Source organism: Argiope bruennichi, chromosome 9 (genome assembly GCF_947563725.1).
Source record: "Argiope bruennichi chromosome 9, qqArgBrue1.1, whole genome shotgun sequence".
NCBI lineage: Eukaryota > Metazoa > Arthropoda > Arachnida > Araneae > Araneidae > Argiope > Argiope bruennichi.
Window position 1 is genome coordinate 39,338,412 of NC_079159.1, and position 21,010 is coordinate 39,359,421.

At 30.5% G+C, this 21,010-nt stretch overlaps 1 protein-coding gene across 1 annotated transcript; it reads right to left on the reverse strand.

Annotated features, from left to right (window-relative positions):
• Positions 1-12,815: 12,815 nt before the first annotated feature.
• LOC129984927 (la-related protein 6-like) lies at positions 12,816-13,895 on the reverse strand. Its single transcript, XM_056094875.1, has one exon. It carries the CDS (start codon positions 13,893-13,895, stop codon positions 12,816-12,818), a length of 1,080 nt encoding a protein of 359 aa, XP_055950850.1.
• Between the last annotated feature and the right edge of the window lie 7,115 nt (positions 13,896-21,010).

Genomic DNA, 21,010 nt, shown 5'->3' on the forward strand with positions numbered 1-21,010 from the left:
ACATAAATTAAGAAAGATATTCTTTAGTGCCCATAAAGTTTAAACGCTCGGTGACTCTGTTATCAATAATCATATTATAAAAAAATGCTTTGTTTCAGCAAAAAATATTATTATATTAATTGCAGATTAATTCTTTCCACTTTAATTTAAAGCATAAATTTTACGAGAGCTAACAGAAAATTAGAGAGATACATATTACGTTATGACTGAAGGCCTTTATATTATTATGAGTGAGGACTGAAGACCTTTATAATATTATGAGTGAATTATATGACTATCAAAATTTAAAGTTTTAAAATATTTTGATAAAGAATCTATTAAAGTAGGAATTGCGTAAAATATTTAATTATTAAAATTTAAACGAACATTAAGATTGGCGAACCGACTGGTCGCCAAAGGCGGCTAGTAAGTAAATAAATAATATTTTTTTTGTATATTAGATTCAATTTGATTTCAAATTAATATACAATCTTTGCCGAATGAAATAGCAGAAAATATGCAACACTGTTCTTAAACTTTAAAAAGAATATATATAATAAGTTGAAGAGTATTCCTTTTTGATGAAACGTTCATCAAAATCATCTGCATTCAACTATCGCCTGCCAAAAAATATAGACATCAAATTTTTATAGTAATAATTCAGCGACGATTTTTTACCAGCACTCTGTATGAGATTGATAACAAAATCGATAGTTAAGAGCAAACTATCGATTAAAGTATCAGTATCAGAAAAAGAATTTAATAGCAATTTATTATTGTCAAGGGCATTTTAAATGATATAGAAAGTAATATTCCTCTCCTGAGAGAATCCAGGTTAAAATTTGTAAGCTACAAAAAAAAGAGAGTTATTGATCCTATATCAAACGTAGATGTATATTATTTCAATAAAAATTCAAGCATTTCATTCATTTGTTCCTTTTGTTTCGAAAATAAAAATAAAAATTTTCTAAAAAAATGCACGTATAAAAATTGTTTTATGTAAATTTGAATGTTTAATTTATTAGTTAACTAGCCGCCTTTGGCGACCAGCCGGTTCGCCAATCTTAATCTTCGTTTAAATTTTAATAATTAAATAGGTTGAACCGGAGTTTAAATTATTTTTATATTTTCATCGTATTTGGATTAACCAGATATATACACTGACTACATTTTTAAAAATAACTTTTAATCAGGATAATCGAAAACAAACTTTAAAAAAAAAGAAACGTTTCCAAAGATGAAACATAATAGGATGACTACATAGGCGATATGTTGAACTTTTTTTGCACTCCTGTTAAGTATTAAAACTGTAACATACGACACTTTAACTCAGATTATTTCTCCGTAAATTATAAGATTTTTCATAAAATCTGGTTTCATTGCCTTTAGTAAATTATTCTGTCATTAGAATAATCGATGTAGCATTATGGCTGAATACGTGAATTCATCATTTTCCACTGATATTATAGCTAACCCTAAATATGCGATGGAACTGAGAAAATGCTGATCCAAGAATTTAATATTAATAACTTTGGAGCTAAGAATAGCAAATTCTTAAAATTCTCACAATTTGGTGAAAGCGGTGTTTAGAAAAGAATCATAATTTAATTAAGGTAGCCAAAAAAAACTTTTCTAATATTTGAATTCGCTAATTGGATAAAACACTTCACAGAAAGTTCTTCGTTTTTTTAAGCAAAAACTACTATTAAATAAATTGAGATAAGCATGAAAAAGAGGCGAAATATGAAAATATGAAAATAAAATTAAAATCAATTCAATAAAGTCTGTTTTATCATATACAAAGAATTTTCCAATAATTTTAATATTGCCGAAAATGTATTCCTTTTTGGATAAAATAAAAATAATTTTTCATAAGATTCTAAATTCACTTGACTGCTATCCAAAGATATAAAAAAACAATAATTTTAACTAAAGGCATATTTATTTTCACAATTAGTCTATTTCATAAAAAAAAGACTAAGAACAAGAAAGAAATAGTCCCGAATTAGACTCCATACAGATACAGTACACTCCCGATTATCCGCGGAATTGGGTGGCGCGACCGCCGCGGATAACAAAAATCGCGGATAATCCGAAAAAAGCTAAATACGGGTATAGCAAAAAAGAAAACAGTCATTCCAACTTTGAAAAATCGTTTTATGTACAATAAAACGTAAAATAAACAGCAGGAAATGTTTAACGAACGCTTAATATTTTAGGATATCACTCAAAACTAATCTAAATTGCATTTTGTTAATGAAAACAGAAAAGTGCTTTGTATTTACGAGAGGCTTCAAGGATACACAGAAAAATTAATACATATGTACTGTTTTAATACTGTAATGTATTATGTAATTACAAAAGCATAACTGTAAAACTGCACCTTTTTAAAAAAATCAGTCAAAAAAAAAAAAAAAAAAAACTTTGTGCGGCAGGCGCGGATAATCCGCACCGCGGATAATCGGGAGTCTACTGTACTTTTAAATATTGCCTATTTCGTTTTGTTGTATATTTCTTACTAATAGCCCTTGGAAACCAGGTGGATAGTCAGAGATATTGATTATGTTTGATTTCAGTTAAATCGTTTAGATAAACCTTCAAGTTCATGATTCCATCAAATTATCAGATATTAAAGCCGTGTTATTTTATTACATATGCTTTTGGTTCGTAAACATTTTTAAAGAAGTCTAATCTTCCATGGAATCATAATCCTATTAAGTTCGGTTCATCTATAAATTTAGTCGTATTGTAACTTCATTTTATATCGGTCTTGTATGCTATATAAATATTGAACAGGATCCTCCTTTGGCTTTCAACAATGGAAGAAAATCATGCGATCAAATATGTGATGAGTCAATGAAAAAATTTTGGTTTTTTCACAACAATGAAAATATTAAAATGTCCTTAAAAATATGTTAAAAAGTTAAATCAATCAATGATGTGAAAAGAAAATTTCTTTGACTTTAAAACGGTGTAAAGATAATTTTCAAGCAAGGATATTTTTACAAATCATCGCAAGAAAACATGAAAATCTAATTTAATTCTCAATTAATTAAAATTTATAAAACCACTCTGAGATGCACATTCGCATCTTCCAAAATATATCTGGACCAAATTTGGTAGCTATAGGTCAAGCGGTCTGGCCTGTAGAGCCCGAAAACACGTTCATCTTTGCTATAAATAAAAATTATATGCATTCTTTATTATATATTCTATTTAATGATTATTGGAGACCATTAAAATAAATAAGAGTAAGTTCAAATTATTTTTTAAAAATTTCATCGGTGTTTTCAAAATAGTCATTTAAAAAATGTTCACTGTTAATATGCTATTACTGTAAACATTCTATGGTATTATTTAGTTTCAGAACATTTTTTTTTGGCAGTACTCTTTATAATGATCATAAAATTGTTATATTTGTCAGCTAATTTTGTGAATGGTTTCCTTGCAGTCTGTCTAACAGAACATCAACACACATACATTCATTTTTATTATTGATATAAATATACACAAACGGTTTTCTTTATGTAAATGAAATTTTTATCTGCCTTAACGTCAAGAAAATGTTTCTCCTTGAATTTTTCTAATATTTACACAATAAGACACATTTTTTTTTCTTTAATTTCATTGCAAGAATAAGAGAATAGAGTATATTGTTACGAACCTATAATATTGCTACCCGGCATGAATAGAGTCATCGTAAGAAAGACCGTTGTACGATCGGTCCTGTACGTGCTGAGATCAATGAACTTAGAGCTTGGCGACAGACTTGGCGAGCATTTGGCGGCTTGGCGATAAATTTGGCGAGTTTGGCGACTAAATGGATAGTACCGGAAAGTTCGAGAACTTTCAAGATCCATCCACTAACAACCGAGATGCAGCCAGGTACGCCCTGATTGGTCAGAAGATTCTAGCCCCGCCTCCCGGAACTATAAAAGACGGGCACTCAGAAGCTACGAGCGGTAGTTGTTGTGTGGATCGTCCGAGTCGTCGTGTGTATCGTCACAAGTGGTGTGAGAGGAGTCGGAGTCGCCGACACGTAGAGAAACTGGAGGATTAGATAGCAAGAAAGCTGCTGAACTACAGCAATTAAATGAGCTGCGTCATTACGATTTATCGGCGGTATTTATTGTAGGAGGAAAATTTTTGTAACAATATTATCTATTACCCGGATAAATTTAGAATTGATACAACTATAAATGTCCTTTATCGGTGCCCAGGCGACATATCCAATATCATTTATTCGTCTTTTTTTGTTTTTTCAGTTAACTAATTCACATGTACAAGAGTAGAGAGATCAACAGACATTCATCAATTTGACAGCTTTAGTCCAAAATTTTATATCGATATAAAAAAATTCTTGTGATAAAACAATATACGAATTTTCATCCATCTAGTTCCGTGCTTCTTTTTAATTATAACGTTTGTAAGCACCCTGACTGACAGATAGACTTTCAGTTGGCGAATTCCGCCCAAACTGTGACTTAGATCTCCAGTCTGAATCATACACATTATTTGGCCAAAAAAGAACAACAGAATAATTTCATTCGTTAAACTTATTCTGTTTATGAATCATCATGTTTACAGATAGCTAGCAAAAAGAAATCAGAATTATATAATTAATTAGGATAATTTATTTAAAAAAAACTATTTCTTACAGAAAAAACGAAATTTTCTGACAACGTATTGTTAATAGTTACAAAATCGAAGCTATAATAAATTATTATATGCTTTTATTGCATTGAATTGTTAGGGTGTGTGAATCAGTTGTTTCGCTTCATTGACTCGTTTTCATTGGAAAAGATTTCGTTTAAGAATTTATTTTCATTTTTTCCCTCCAACAGGATAGAGTAAATGGCCGTTCGGATTATGGAAGTTAGGATAATTAGAGTACCACATAATTTCAAAGAACAATTCTGACTAGGGAACATCTGAAACTAGAGATTTATCAAAATTTTGGGGTCCAATTTTTTGATGATTCATATACAAAAAAGTAGAAAAAGAAAGGAAAAAAAAAGGAAACACGATGACCATTTGGTAATCTATGAAGATACTTTTCTCCGGAATTACTCCTAATCATGGCCAAATGACGAACCGAAAATTGTTCTCTAAGCCCTAATAACGCCAAAACGCTATATTTGTGGCCGAGTGTAATATTACAACCATGTATCCAGGGTAAGAATATAACAACGGATCACTCCTCCTTATACTAATTATCCCCAATTTAGGTGTATGGTTCCATATAATGAGACAATCTCAAAAAGCCAATTTTTGTGTTTGTTACAACCAGAAATGCTCATTTTTACCCCAATTTGAAATAGAAATCTTGTTTTGCTAACACATTAATAGAAGACATAAATAAGAAAATTACTAAACTAAGCAATATCTGATTTCAACCATTATAAAAATATGAATCATTAAAAAATGGCAATTCATGTTTATTCGAAAATAGGTAATTTGATATCTTGATGAAGGAAATGTACTTAATAATGCAATATAAGATCTGTAATAGCTGCATTTTAAAATAAAATAGATTCTTTAATTAGATTTATTAAGTCTTGAAAGGCATGATATTCTATTTTTTTACCATTGCCTAGACCTTTCATTGTTTTTACCTTTACTTTTTTTTTTCCTATCGCATGTAGCATAAAAGTTTATGGTATTCATTTTCATTGGTGCAAAATTAAAGATAAATAATTCATTTTTAAATAAAACATACTTTCTTTAATGATTTCAAATAATCAGATTTTCAAAATTTAGGATATTATTTTATTTTGAGTAAAATTCTCATTTTCTTTATAATAACCAATCACTCGTCCAATCTCTTTTCAAGAAATGTATAGCTCAGTGCTCTTTATAGAAACTCAGAAAATTCTAGAAAAGTAGCATTTTTATGAAATTAGAAGCAATTAAAATCATATGTAGCATAAAAGTGCAAATACCTAACTACTTAGCAGAACCTCTGATGATTTGCATTTTCAATAAGTTATGATAAATACTCTTAAGGATCGTTTGACAACATTTTTCAGAGTCCATTTAACTTGTAGCTAATAGGTTAAAAGCAGAAAAAAGGAATCAGTGCACGCTTTTCATTATGTCTATCATTTATCGACAAGAAGACAATACCTGATCTCAGATCGATCAATTTTCCAACTTAGAAAGTTCAAATTCTTTCTAAGATAAGCTATCAAATTATTGCTACGGGCAACAAAGAGTGAAAAGGCTGCCGTTATCGTGTTTTCTAAAAGAATACATTGAATAATCAATATTCAATTAGCAATAGAGCTTTAGGTTAATTGCAGTTGGTTAATAACTGTTTTAAGTAACCCATTTGGCTGTTGGCAATATTTTTTCCACTCGAGCTATCAAGTGATTTATAGATAATTTTTAACGCAATTCTGCAAAATTCATGAATTTATTTCATGGAATTTCTTGATTTTTTTAATAAAATTTTCTATTTCTTTTATATTTGAAATATTACTTATCTTCCTATCAATATTTCATATAAAAATAAAAGATGATCTTCTGGAGGAATTATGTGCAAACGTAAAATAAAAAAAATGTATTAATATGATTAGAAATACAATAGAAATGTGAAAAATTCGATAATAATTGTGTGTATTTTTAATTTTAATAGTTTATAAACAAGATCTCCAATAACGGTCTGGAAAAATGGTATTTTTTGTTATCTCTTGTCTAATAATTTTTTATTCATTTCCTACTATTAGTTCACACTCTCCCTATATATTTATATACCTTGTTCAAATTTTCAATCGTTAGTAAAATACTTTTTATTCATCCACTCAAGTTCAAATACAATTTTTAAACTTGTAGTGGATCACACTTGACGTTAATATAATTTTTTCAAATATTAATTCATTAATTATTAAATGTGATTAATTTTTAATATTTTAAATAGAGTTTTAGCAGTTTTTAATGAAAATTGAAGTCAACAAGCAGTATCTCAATCTGTGAAATGCAAGGATTTTAATATTTTCCACGTGAAGGTGAAGAATGCGAGTTCAATTCTTGCAAAAATAGGAATTGACTTTTTTTTTAAATTTATATTACTTGTTGATATTATGGGTTGCTATATATATTGTAAGTTATACAATAATACACAATAGCAATATTACAGTATTTTCAGCATTTTCTACTGAAGAAATTTCTCCTTAGTAAATTTTCCATGTACAGTCCTACCTCGTTTAATGAGTGATTTGTATAATCAGCAAGAAAAAATGTAAAAAAAGGGACTCGTTTAAGGAGCGATGTTGGGCCCTGTACCTTGGCAGTTAATGCCGTAGTGATGTTTCTCAGAACAGTGTGGAGATACCTATATTATCCTGTATTGATTTATGTTGATCTCTTGTTAGAAGAAAACGCTGGAACAAGGAACTCATCTAAATGGGAGAAGGGTAAAAGTGAATTTTAGTGTGCACCCAGCTGCGCCAACAATGCCAAGTCGCCAATAAAGATGGCGGACAAAATAAACAAATACTTCCGCGGAACAGTTACGGTTACTATTTCCCGCCATCTAATTAGAACTTTTTACTGATAAGCATTTTTTTTTTCATACTGCCCGGTGCCTTCTACAGATGCCTTCGGCATCTGTAGAAGGCACCGGGCAGGATTTTTTAACTTAAAAAAACATCATACGGCTTCGCTAGCAGCGGGAGCAGGAACCTAGTAGCTTCGCCAGCACATGGAACATAAAGACTGTGTGGAAAACAGAAACAGTACATAACCAAGAGAAAAGAAAAAACGGAGAAATAAGCAATCGGAACATTCTCCATACAAAATTTCAAACAAACATACTTTTCCCACCTTCTTCAACTTGTAAAAAAATATATTCCACTCACCCTCCATCCATTCTGCCGGTTCGATATCAAACCATTCTCAATACAAAATTTCAAACAAGCATCCTTTCCTAATTTCATTAACTCTTAAAATATATATGTATGCATATTTAACTCGCCCTTCATCCATTCTACAGGTTCGAAATAATCCCGACATAATAAATTATGAAGGGAACCAACCGTTATAACACCAAAAGAATTACGAGAACTGCGAAGAATTCCATTTGCAGCTGTCTTTGAAAGTGAGAATGCAGACGATTTTTTTAAAGCGAATACTGACAATTAAAAATTGCAAAAGAATAAATATTTTCTGTTCGTATTCACATTAAAAAAAGAAAGAAGAAAATAACTTTTAATTATAAGCTTAAATTTCTTTATTTAGTAAATTTTAATTATAATAAAGAACAAAAGTAAAATCTTGAATCGATATTTTTTTAATATTTTTAATTTAACATTTTTCATAATTTAATTGTAGTTTAAGTACAACTCAACCATTGCAAAAAGTAGTAAACAAAACAGCAGTACGGTTGCTATAAGAGGGATCCGATGGGTTGCAATATTGGCGACAATCGGCTGGTGCACACTAATCTTCACTTAGGCCGGGAGAAGTTTGAGCAAGTATCAATAGAGTTTTAACTGGCGAGATTTTGTCTTTTACCAATATTGTGGGCTAGAGATCGATTGCAATGGCATCAATGAGTTGGTGGAAGAACATAACTAGAGCTACTATAGAAGTAATGGAGCTAAAAAATTGCGAAGGAGTTTTAGTGAGGAGAGGAAAAAATAATATCTTCCCAAGAGCAACAACAATCCAATGACGCCATACTCTGTTATTTCAATTACTTTTACAAGTTTTTTTAATTGTTAGATTTAATTGTGTAATAAAGTCACCAGACTTCATTTTCCTTTGGTGATAGCTCTCCAAAATGTGGTAACTTACTCAAATTAAAGAGATTTGGCTACCTTTTTAAAGTCTGTCGCAATTTTGGAGAGATCGGTGGAAATATTTTTGTCGTGCACTAAAATATCTATACAAATAAAGCTAAAAAAGAGTTATATGTCTTATTTCAAAGCGTATGAAACAATCTAAAATATGCTAATGCATTTGGAACAATTCAGTTTTAACGGCGACCAAAGAGCGCGAAAAAAAATTTCGACAAATTATAAAAAATGTACTCAAGTGCATTATTATTTATAATAAAAAAAATTTTGAACTTGCGAATCACCTGCTGTATAGTTTGACGATTGAAATCGCCAAATTGGCGAAATTTTTTCTTGATCCTTTTTGGTCGTCGATGTACCCGACAAATGCCGTGCATTCTTTATTTATTTAAAAAAATTAAAAGATTGTCAATGAATTTTAATATTTTTGCAGAATATGAACAAATGAGTAATTCTTAGTAGTAGCAATAAAAATAATGAATTGCTAGCCTCGTATATAATGTCGTAAAAAATCAAAAATAAATCCCTAATCTCGTAAAAAAATCAAATATGATTTGCTAATCTCGTATATAATCTCATAAGAAATCAATAATGAATCCTTAATCTCGTATTGTTAACCTCGTATAAATACTGATGCACAATGTAGATACATTTGAAAAAAACACCAGAATCATCAAAATGATAAATTTTTTTCCTAATTTTTAAGGCATTAAAACAAGTAGTACTTTTTCCATTAGCTGCCTTCGAAAACCAGCCAAATTTAGTGAAAATTAGCATTACCTTGGCGATGAATATTTTCAATAATCACCAAAACATGGCGTTGAATATTTATGAGACCAAACATGAGAATCAGAACACAAAAATACAAAAAGTCAAGTTTTTTAAGTATATGAGTGCTTTGTAGGAAGTAATCAATTTTTTAATATTTCTTTAATAACAAAATATATTTCAGTATTCCATAACTATTTTTATGCCTCATTACATATTAAAAGTATAAAAGTACGGGTATTAGTAAAGTAATTTCAAATCATATATGGAATGATATTTAACAATATTATTTTCATTAAAAATCAAAAATTATTAGCTTCTATAAGTTTGAGACATTTCCCATGTGCTCTAAACATTGAATATATGATTAAATTCATAATTGAAATTATATATATTTTCTAGAAATTCCTTTGACATATGACAGGTTTCTCCATAATTTTGATTATTAAAGTTTCTTAATATTTTGGCGGCAATAACTTTTATACTATTATATATGACCGATAGTATTTCCTTGCGAATTGAATATATTTTCTACAGATTTACAATATTGATTCGACTTAAAATTAATGTCCTTTCGTCAAAATGGAATTATTTTTGGTAGAGGGGGGGGGGATAACTTTTTTCCAGATAAGGTCCTGACAATTTTCAATGCTACCTTAAAAGCTATTTGTTATCATTTGTTGCAGTCATCCAAAATGGCGAACTTTTCGTAAGATTTTGAAGATACGATTTCATATTGTTTTGAGAGAAACTTTACACTAGTCTTAAATCTTACCAAAAATAAAATTTTTCTTTCTTGCTTTACTTAAAAAAGCATGGAACTAAAATTTTCTCATTTCTAGTGCTTGTTCAAAATTTTAGCATATATTCAAAGTATTAGTGACTGAAACTATATTTAGATAATATAAAGCCATAATTATATAATATAAAATATGCAATATTTATATAATACAAGCTGCCTTTGGCGACCAGCCGGTTCGCCAATCTTAATGTTCGTTAAAATTTTAATAATTAAATATTTTATGCAATTCCTACTTTAATAGCTTCTTCATCAAAATATTTTAAAACTTTAAATTTTGATAGTCATATAATTCACTCATAATATTATAAACACCTTCAGTCATAACGTAATATGTATCTCTCTAATTTTCTGTTAGTTCCCGTAGAATTTATACTATAAATTAAAGTGGAAAGGATTAATCTGCAATTAATATAATAATATTTTTTACTGAAACAAAGTATTTTTTTGTAATATGATTACTGAAAACAGTCACTGATCGTTTAAACTTTATGGGCACTAAAGAATATCTTTCCTAATTTATGTAATATTTCAAGAATTTGTCAACAAAATATTCTCAGATTCATCATGACCAGAACGATTAATTAACAATGTTTAATTTTAAATGCATCAAACACTAAGAAAATAAAACGAATCGTTTAAAATAATCGGTTGAAAACAGGTTAAAAAAAACTAAAAAACTTAACATGTACATGTACTTAAAACTATAAGCGTATACAAAAAAATATATAACTAACATAAATACAATTTAATTACAAAAACATGCAACTAACCTAAAAATAATTTAAATCATCCGTTGATAATGGTTGTCATGTCAACAATCAGAACACAATGCGCATGCGTGAATTTTCAACGCCAGTTACGTAACGCAAATGCTTGAGTTTTTCTACGCCAGTTGGGGTAACGCTATGCAGATTAGAAATTTTTAATTTCCTTTATTCTGTTTTATTTTAATTCAAAAGTACTTAAGAATGAATCTGAAATATCGATTCATTAACAATGTTTAATTTTAGATGCATCAAACATTAAGAAAATAAATAGAATCGTTTCAAATAATCAGCCGAAAAATCTGAAACCTAACCTCATGACTGTTGGGGAAAAAAACTGAAGCCGTACTCATTTGGCGGTGGGGAAAATGAAAATATTTTTTTGGCTGGAAAGTTAGTTTTTAATTAATAATTAAAATTCTAATTAAAAATTCAAAAAAGGGCTATCCTATCTTTTAAGTTAGATCAAACTGCACACGGTGTGCAAATTTGATTAAAATCGGTTAAGTAGTTTAGGAGTGCATCGCGGACAAACAAGGTGACACGTAATTTATATATATTAAGATAAAATATGCAATATTTATATTACATTTTCAATTTAACCATTAGTTACTATATATTTTTAAGAATTTAAATAATTATCAGGGAAAACCGGTGAGTAGTCACCCTAAGCTTTCTCGCATACTCATTAATAAATTTATCATACTAGAGAAGTCCTTGCATGGCATTGGTGTACAATAGATACAAAATATTAATTTTTGGAGTGAATTTAGCATTTTTACTGAATCTATTATATCATCGTTGGCGAAAGTTTTGGCGATTAATCCCTAGCATGCCATTAATAGTATCGGAAATTCGAATTTGAATTTTAAACACGTTTCTTTCAACCAATTGAAACAAACATTTGATACAAAATAGCATTCATAGTCACAAAATCCCATGTAAAATTTGATGGTACGACCGGAGTTTAACCCCCTGCTTGGCGAAATTTTCAAAAATCGCCAACAACGGTCTTGCGCCGTGTTTTGCGAAATGTTCAAAAGCGAGGGAGCAATGTCCAATCATAGCGCATAATAAAGGCGAAAGATAATAAGTTTGCCAGTCTGGAGGTTGCCAGCTTTGGCGTGTTATCGTAATTTGGCGAAGAAGGGGGTTAAACTCCGGTTCAACCAATTTGATATTTTTAAATCTTTGCGTTTTTGAATTATAGCATTTACATGTTTCAGAACGTGCAGACTGACAGACAAGCAACTTTTTAGTTAGATTTGGCTCAAAATTCGGCAGGTGTCTACACTATGGATGTTAAATATGTGTACTGGCTGCAAATATGTGTACTGATCTGCAAATTTCTTGTAAAGACAGTACACCAAATTTCAACAGTCTAGCTCAAAAGCGTTTTTGAGTTATTCTTATCACAGATAGACAGACATTCTCCAAAAATGTGTTTCCCGAACTTAGGAAGGTCTAAAACGTTGGAGATTCGTCAAAATCTGGAGTTCGAATTTTTTTGACAATTACTATACATTCTCTGTATTACTTATACGAGAAAGTAAAAATTAATATAACGACAAGATAGCATCATATTTTATTATTCGCTCTTTGACTGCGAACATATTTTCTGTAAGAAACAAAACGTTTTATAAAAATTATAAGTTTTTAAATGAAAAACCTTGTATGACTATTAAGAATAATTGTAACATCGCATTATATTATTTCGTGAGATTTGAGATTAGCTTTAGCTCTTCCCTCGTGAAACCCAATAGTTCCATCTGGTCCCTTAGGTTGCCGTAAGATGATCACATTCTTCTTCTCGTGGAAAGCCCCCAACTGCCTTCTTGGCTTCCATGAATGTTTTACATCATCCCCTTTATAAGCGCTTGACAGTGAGGGTTGGATATCATCAGGTATCACATTTCCGGTCGATCCTCTCCAATTTCGGGGGGATTTCTTACTATTTGGGGGATATTGTGAAGAAGGCGATGGAGTTTTCGACACTGAATCATAAGATCTGCTTTCATCGAAGCTCGAGTTTCTCCGTGTAGAATCTCTTCTGAGTTTCCCATCTTTAGGCGAGGACTTGGGGGAAATGATTTTTGTGCTTTCCGTAAAGTCCTCGTTTATAAAAGGGGCAATAATGAATGGACAGTCCGAATTTGGAATATGATGCACGGCTGATGATGCTTCATCTGCGTTTGAAAATTCTACAATTGCAAAACCTGCTGATGAAATATTTCTACACAAATATGGACGTTGCTTTAAAGAAAATTTACTCGTTTGAGGTGTAGAATTCATAACTGTAATATCAACAACTGTTCCAAATTTCTTCAGATAGATTTTTATGTCCTCATTCGATAAGTTGGAAGCAGAGAATTTAAAAATGATTACTTTTTTCGAATCTGCGTCGTCATCCGGCAGCAGTGGATCTACTCGCCTTATTTTTGTTTTCTCATCATTCAGTTGAAGTTTTTTTGATTTTTCGAGGCTGTGAGCGACAATTCTCCAATCTTTGGTAAGTGCCTTGACCTTTCGTAGCAATGAAATAAGTTTCAAACTCACGTAGCCATCCTTATTTCGACGTATATGCTTCAACAGAAATTTGTCTTTATATATATTGGCGTCAGAAAAAAGAAATTCGACTTGTTTCAGGATTTTTCCACTCAAATCATCGTCTGGTAGAATGAATTCGTCCTCACATTGATTTGAAGAATGTTTTTGTTCTTCATTTGTATATTCCTTATGTTCAATTCCTTCCGTATTATTTACCAAGCATATGTCACCTTCCATTTCAAAGAACAAGATGTTTATTTTGATAGTTTAAATAAAACCTGCTTTTTAGATCAAACATAAATCTGCTTAATTTAAATCAAAAATAAAACTCGTTTTGTGTAATAGCAGAGCGTGCTAGCACGAAAGCATGTCTTTCATTAAAATAAATTTTCATTGATAACATTTATATTTTTAATTCTTTTATGCATGCAAAACTCAAATGCTATTTATAATATAAATATAAATTATATGGCAATAATAAATTTTTAATAAAGTTGTCCTGCTAAACACGAGTGTAATGGTGAATTTACATTTGACCAGTTATAAAACGTCCAGTAAGATAACGCATGCGCAGAAGGGGACTGATTTATGTTTGTCACAATTTTACAAGATAGTTTCAAGTATTCCATGCTTGGCTATAAATTGCCGTTTTGGCGTCGCTTAATTTTTCTTTTTCACTGCGTATCGTATTAAAATGATGGTTATTTACCCAAAGAAACATAGTGAAATAAAAAAAAGGGTCAACATACCTAAATTTGGAAAACTATAGAAAAAAATGTTAGATGAAATGAAAACACACACACACAACCTCGCATCAGAAAGAACAAGAAGCAAAAAATGTCGGAATTAATTTATAATAAGTGATTAATTTTTTCAAGCTAAATTCTACAAACGCATGCGCAGTAAGAAAAAAATATATAGAATACAGCGGCATGTTGTTGCCCTGTTGGGACAAGTATTTGCCACTGACCGAACAGCCTATTTCAGCATTTCTAAGCATGCTCTCCTACTGGCGGTCTTATAACTGATTGATAGTTGTTGTTGTTGTTTCTGATTCCAGGTGGGTAACGTAGCAATACCACCTCCATGAAACCAAAGATCTCTAAAAAGTCCAAAAACAATAGAGGATCCCTTAAAATCTCAAAAATCGTAAAATTTAAATATTTAAGAATATGATTGAGGTAGGCTTGATCTGCTTTGCACCAAGGACATTCAGCAAAGATCCTCCGTCCGTGTTGGAAGGTGAGGGATTTAGTGTGTCCACTCAAAAAACGAGAGAGGCATTTGCTGTTTTCTAGAGATATTCAGACGGTGACACCAATCGGTAGTAAACCCATCTTAAATGCTGATTGATTTGGAGGAAAAATAAATTCAGCATTTTAAATGCGGAAAAGCATCTATATCGAATTTTTATAAACTCATGAAGGCCTTGTACTGCTGATTCTAATCTTATTTGATGTAATATACCAAGTTTTTAAGAAACTCACGAGTTGCGAATTTACATTAAAAGGGGGACGCGATATCTTCTATCAGTCAAAGCCACCTCGGGATATTTAGGTAGATAAAAATCCGATTAATACCAATACAGATGTGAGATTACCTTACTATATGACTTTCAGGGGGAACAGATTCATATTTGTGTTTCTTTTGGAAGAAAATTTCTGACAGCCATCCTAACTAGAGTGAGGGATTGGTTGTTAAGTTTTAAGTTGTTCTTCCAATTTTTAAATAGCACTGTTTAATGTAGAACCCATAACTTTCTTCCTTCGATTTACATTCTTTAGTCAAGCCCTTCTCTGCAAAACAACTGAGAGGAAAGTTATATATAATTATAAAAAGAAGAGTTAACAAGCGTGGCAGATCTCCCCTGGCAAAACATTGGGCCTAGGCCTATCAAATTCGGCATAAACATATTTTAAAAGATGAAATTACTACTAAACGCTTGAATTAAATTTTAATCAAAAATGCAAAAAAATTAAAAGATATTAATTTAATTTCCATGCTATTTTATTTTTTAAATAATGGCATTTTTTTTTTTTTTAGAAATATGTTTTGCATGATTTATGGCAACAGGTTTCATTGTTGCAGTGAAATTCAAATAGCTTCCAATATTTCATCAAATGTTTCAATGATATAATTTAATTTATTTTTAATACTTATTTTTTTTAGTTTCACAAAAATAATTTTCATATTTACAGGTATAAAAGAAATGTGTATTTTAAAATAATTGCAAAATTATTAAAAAATTATAACAAAATTTGAGAAAATTTTAACAATATTATTTAAAGCTGAATTCCATTAAATAAAACAATATGCAAAAAAAAAAAAAAATTAAAATATATGGGAATTCCTCCAGAAAGATTTTCATTTTTGTTTAGGAAATCACATATTCTCAACAACAACAAAAATCTTTTCAAATCCCTAAATTCAGAATACAACAATTTTCCCTTTCTATTTTGTTTCGTACGAATCAATACTGCCGTTTCTGCTGCATCTTATTCTTATGACCCTACAACTCTTCCACGTCGATGTTTGTTTTTCTTTAAATAGGTCAACCAGGCGTCCTTGAAAACAGAGGATGAAAGGTCTATTAAGGATAACATAGGGCGGCACTCCTTTTATCAGCATCACCATGGCAACGAATTGGTGGTTTGCAATCAACCAGCCATGGTCCTATTACTAGCAGCAAAATTCACTGCAAATTGTGTATTTCGGTGGAGGACGTAACTTTCCGATCTTTCGATCGTAATTTTTGAGAATAGCACCATTTCCTGCACTCTCTGACACTTCTTAAATAATGGGTTTTATTCGATTTCGGAGGAACGTTCGAACAGAAGCTGTAAGCGCTGTAAGGGAAAAGTAATGAAGTAGGGATTACATGTTTGGAAGCAGTTTCATCGAGCAAGAATATTGGGAAAAGCATAAAACTTACAAGGAATATTGTCAAAGAGCTAAAAATAAAATTTATATCCAACAGCTTTTGTTAGAGAGGAACAGCGAGAGAATTGAATTTTTTAGCGCGGTATATCCAATACTTCGTGCTTAAGGGGTTGTCGATTTTTTAATTTTAATCGGTATTGGAATTTTTTTATGGTTGAAAATAAAGCGAATATAAAATACACCTTTGCTATCCGACAATAAAATGACATGAAGAATTTTTCATGCATTGTACATTTATTCATCTTGTGCATTTATTCTAAATGGAATTTTAGATTTTTCTTTTTAATCAATTTTGGAATTTGGATCGTCTAAGGAGTAAATGATAGTTAAAAATACGAATCTACAATAAATATTCGTTTGGCATGGTAATGTCTATAGAGTGGTGTACTATCTATATATATAAAATGCTAATGCACATGACACAGAAATAATTGTTATTATTTATTGTTGAATAAAATAATCAAATGTAAACAAATTTTGTATTTTCAGCAAACGTTTCAGACTATTTCATTGAACAATTTTATAGCTACTCTTAATTCGACGCTTCGCTTAAGTAATAAAGGAGCTGAAAAACATTTTTTAAAAATGCGCGGAAGAGAGATCGCCGGTACCTCGATTCAGTGAAAAGAAAGAAAGCAAGATGATAGAAATTGGAGTCAAACAATAGGTTAATCGAACACGAAAATATGCTTAACATGTTGACAATCGCATGACTCAACTATGATTCACAACTTTTATCTATTGGTATCGAACCATCTTTCTAATCAGACTGTCCCTTTTAAGAGAAGGTATTATCTCATTAACGGATGGTTCTAAGATTAGGCATGAAGGGTGGCAATGCATTGCTTCCTTCGGACATAAACGGAAGTAAGATTTTCATTTCGACTTTTATTTCGTAACTAGCAGTACCCACACAGCGTTGCCCGTGGTAAAAGGTCTAAGTGGAAAAATTAGCTTTAAATTTAAGTCTAGCCTCCACTCGAAATGACGTGGGCATGTCACACAACATCAAACAGACATAAAATTATATTTAGAAATCATCATAAATAACTACAAAACAATTTTTTATTGCACACATTCAGAAATATTTCGACTGTTAAAAAGATAAAAATATGGTATTTTCTTAGACAAAACAATTCACTAAAAATATACAATAGAAAAGCTGTTTCAAAATTTTAAAATATACAAATAAGTCATTGTACCCGCTGTTCTACATTTGTTTATCAACTCTGTATAATCTGATATGAAAATAAAATTCAGCTTGTTCACAATGTTTCTTTGTAAACTATATTGGCTGCGCAATCACTTCGCTCCTCATGAAATTCATTCTGTCTCTGTAATTCAATCGCAGTGCGATTTAAAGAGAGACGGTTACTTCGCTCAACAGAAGATTCTTCTGGACATTCTTTCATATTCGATAACCGAACATTTCTTTGCTCTACATTTTCATTATCGCGTTTGTCATTTAATGTACTCCGGCAAAAGTTAAAATTTCCTTTTTTTTTTTTCTTGAATCGTTGTTTATAACCAGACGTAAACAAAGAAATGTATCGCATATGCATATACCATAGCTGTTGCTATTTGCACATACGCAGTTTGAGGTCTTCGCACATACACGGATAAGTGCAAAGCACAGATACTGCTATTTTACGCATGCGCGAATTGTAGTAGGAAAATAATAATGATCAAAATTATAAAATTCCTTTTTTATTTTGATATGACTTCACTATACTAAAACCTCCCCCAATAAATGCCCTACAAAATGGTACAAATATATCCAATATCAATTAAATATTTCTCGAGGTGATTTTCTTTGAAACATACAGACTCTGTTAGGAGACTTCATTTCATACTCTCTATAGATTTATAAACTTTTAACATGCACGCACAAAATTTGTAATATGCTAATTCATTTAATGTTTTTCAGGCTCATTTAATAACAAAACGATTTTTTTTAAACAAAAGATGCATTTAATAATAAAAATTTAATATATCTTAAAAGAATCAATAAACTATGCTACCAAATCCAGTTTGTTGACTTAAATCTGCAAATTGCATCTTGTAGCATGCGTGAAGACAAAACATTTTCTGAATTCTTTCCGAGCAGTCCATTATAGTCCATTTACAAACTATCAAATTTAGCATATAGTTACTTATTCAGTATAGATACTCGTTACGAAAAAGTTTTTGAAAAAAATTTAATTAAATTGAATATTAAGTTTCGTTAAAATTTAATAAAAAATTTTTAAAAATTCGATAGCTTCAGAGCATATTATTGCACAAGATTATCTTTGAAGCACATTCATTTTTAAGTTATTTCAATTTTGATTCGGTACAAAAAGTTTTCTTTAATACATTTTAAAAAGCATTTTTAACCATATTTTACATCAAAATGTTAATCTTACTTCAGAAACTACGTTTATAGTCTCATACTGCACCAATACAAAGTACATTTTTTACGTGAACATTTTCGCTGCTTTATAGTTAAAAGCAAATTTTTGAAATGAAACAAAGAAGGCATAAATTCTGAAACATTGCCATGCTGACATATTACAGACTTAAAGTTCGAATCTCTTAATATTTCTTCCTCGTTTTGAGGATGTAAATTCTTTTTGTTGTTGCTGCTGCTGTTGTTAATAGGAATACATTGAACCTGAGCTAACAAAAGGAGTATCATTTTAGCAGACCCACTTTGAATTTAACTTTTAAGAGAACATACAAAACTATCTGAAATACTTCATACGATAGAAATTAATTTTAAAATAATTATTATGATTATGAATGAAAATAACTATTTTAAAATATCTTGATAATTTTTTTTCTCTCTCTGAAATCTCATAAAAACAATCTTTCAATCATTTTAATCATTTTGATCATCAATTAAAGGAGATTCTAAATAAGATTTTCATCCTATAAAATAAAGCTCAATGATGTCACTAAAGAGATAAGGAAACTCATTTAAGAAACTTTTTAAATCCAACAACAATTTAAATCTAAATAAAGAAAATGATAACGAAATCTCATTATGTTAAATCTCATTATTAAAATCTTTTAATGAAATCGCAGAAAACACAGTTTCCTGGAGGATCGTAATAAGTTATTTTCGCATCAGTGCTAATTAACATTTTTCGTATTGCAACATTTTCCACTTAATTTCCATTTCTGTACCAAAATTCATTTACTTTCTCAGAATTTCTAGAATGCAAAGATTAATAAAGAAATTAAAAATTAATCAAGTTGATATTATGTAGAAAACTGGAAGGTTTGAAGGTGTTTCTTTATTGAATTAAAAACGTCTAAATATAATTCTGATGGAAAGTGAAATATTTAAACAAAATTCACTTTTAAACTCGAAAGCTCTATGCTCTGTATAGTAAAATTTTGTATTTAAAATAGCGGCAATGTCTTCCCAAAAGCTTCTCTTACCTCTTTAATTAAGATGCTATCCCCCTCCGCATAAAACTGTAGACCTTTGAAATTACGAGACAACCTTCCATGGCCTTAGTAAATAATATTAATGAAATATTGATATTTGGCGTGTAATTTAGCATTTTTACTTAATCCATCGTATAATTCTTGGCCATTTTTTAAAAATTAATCCCTGGCATGTTGTTAACAGTACTCAAAAATCAAATTTGTATTTTATACCCGTTTTATCCAACCGTTTCAAACCAAAATTTGATATATAACTACAATTTCGCCACAAAATTATGTGCCAGATTTCATATATCTAAGTTACAGCTTTTGATTTATTTCGTTTACATGGTGATGAAAATACAGATAAACAGACAGTCAGCCCCTTGATGCAATTTATTACAAATTTGATAGATATCTAAACTTTTAGTATTAAATCTACTCTAACTCTATTCGTTTTGTATTTACCATGATAACTTATTTTCTGACAGCCGGACAGACAAGCACCGTCTAAATGGATTTTGTTTAAAATTTGATAGAAATTTAAAACTTTAATGTAAAAGCCATGGATAACGTCTTCAATAGCATCGGCATACAATTATTATGAAATATTAACCTTTGGCGTGAATTTAACATTTTTACTGAATCAATCGTGCCAACCTTGGCGAGTTATTTGGCGATTAATCCCCGGCATCCGGTTAACAGTATCCGAAAATCGCACTTGTGTTTTACATGTGTCTTTCCCAACCGATTGAAAAAACTGGCGGTAAGACCGGAGTGTAACCCCCTGCTTGGCATAATTTTCAAAAATCGCCAACTCACCAATAACGGTCTTGCGCCATGTTTTGTGAAATGTTCAAAAGCGAGGGAGCAGATGTCCAATCATAGCGCATAATAAAAGCAAAAGATAATGGGTTTGCCAGTCAAGAGAAAACGGCGGTTGCCAGCTTTGGCGCGTTATCCCAGTTTGGCGAAGAAGAGGGTTAAACTCCGGTTCA

What these genes read in the sequence shown, in the direction of transcription:
- LOC129984927 (XM_056094875.1), bottom strand. Translation starts at nt 13,895, where the DNA reads ATGGAAGGTGACATATGCTTGGTAAATAATACGGAAGGAATTGAACAT.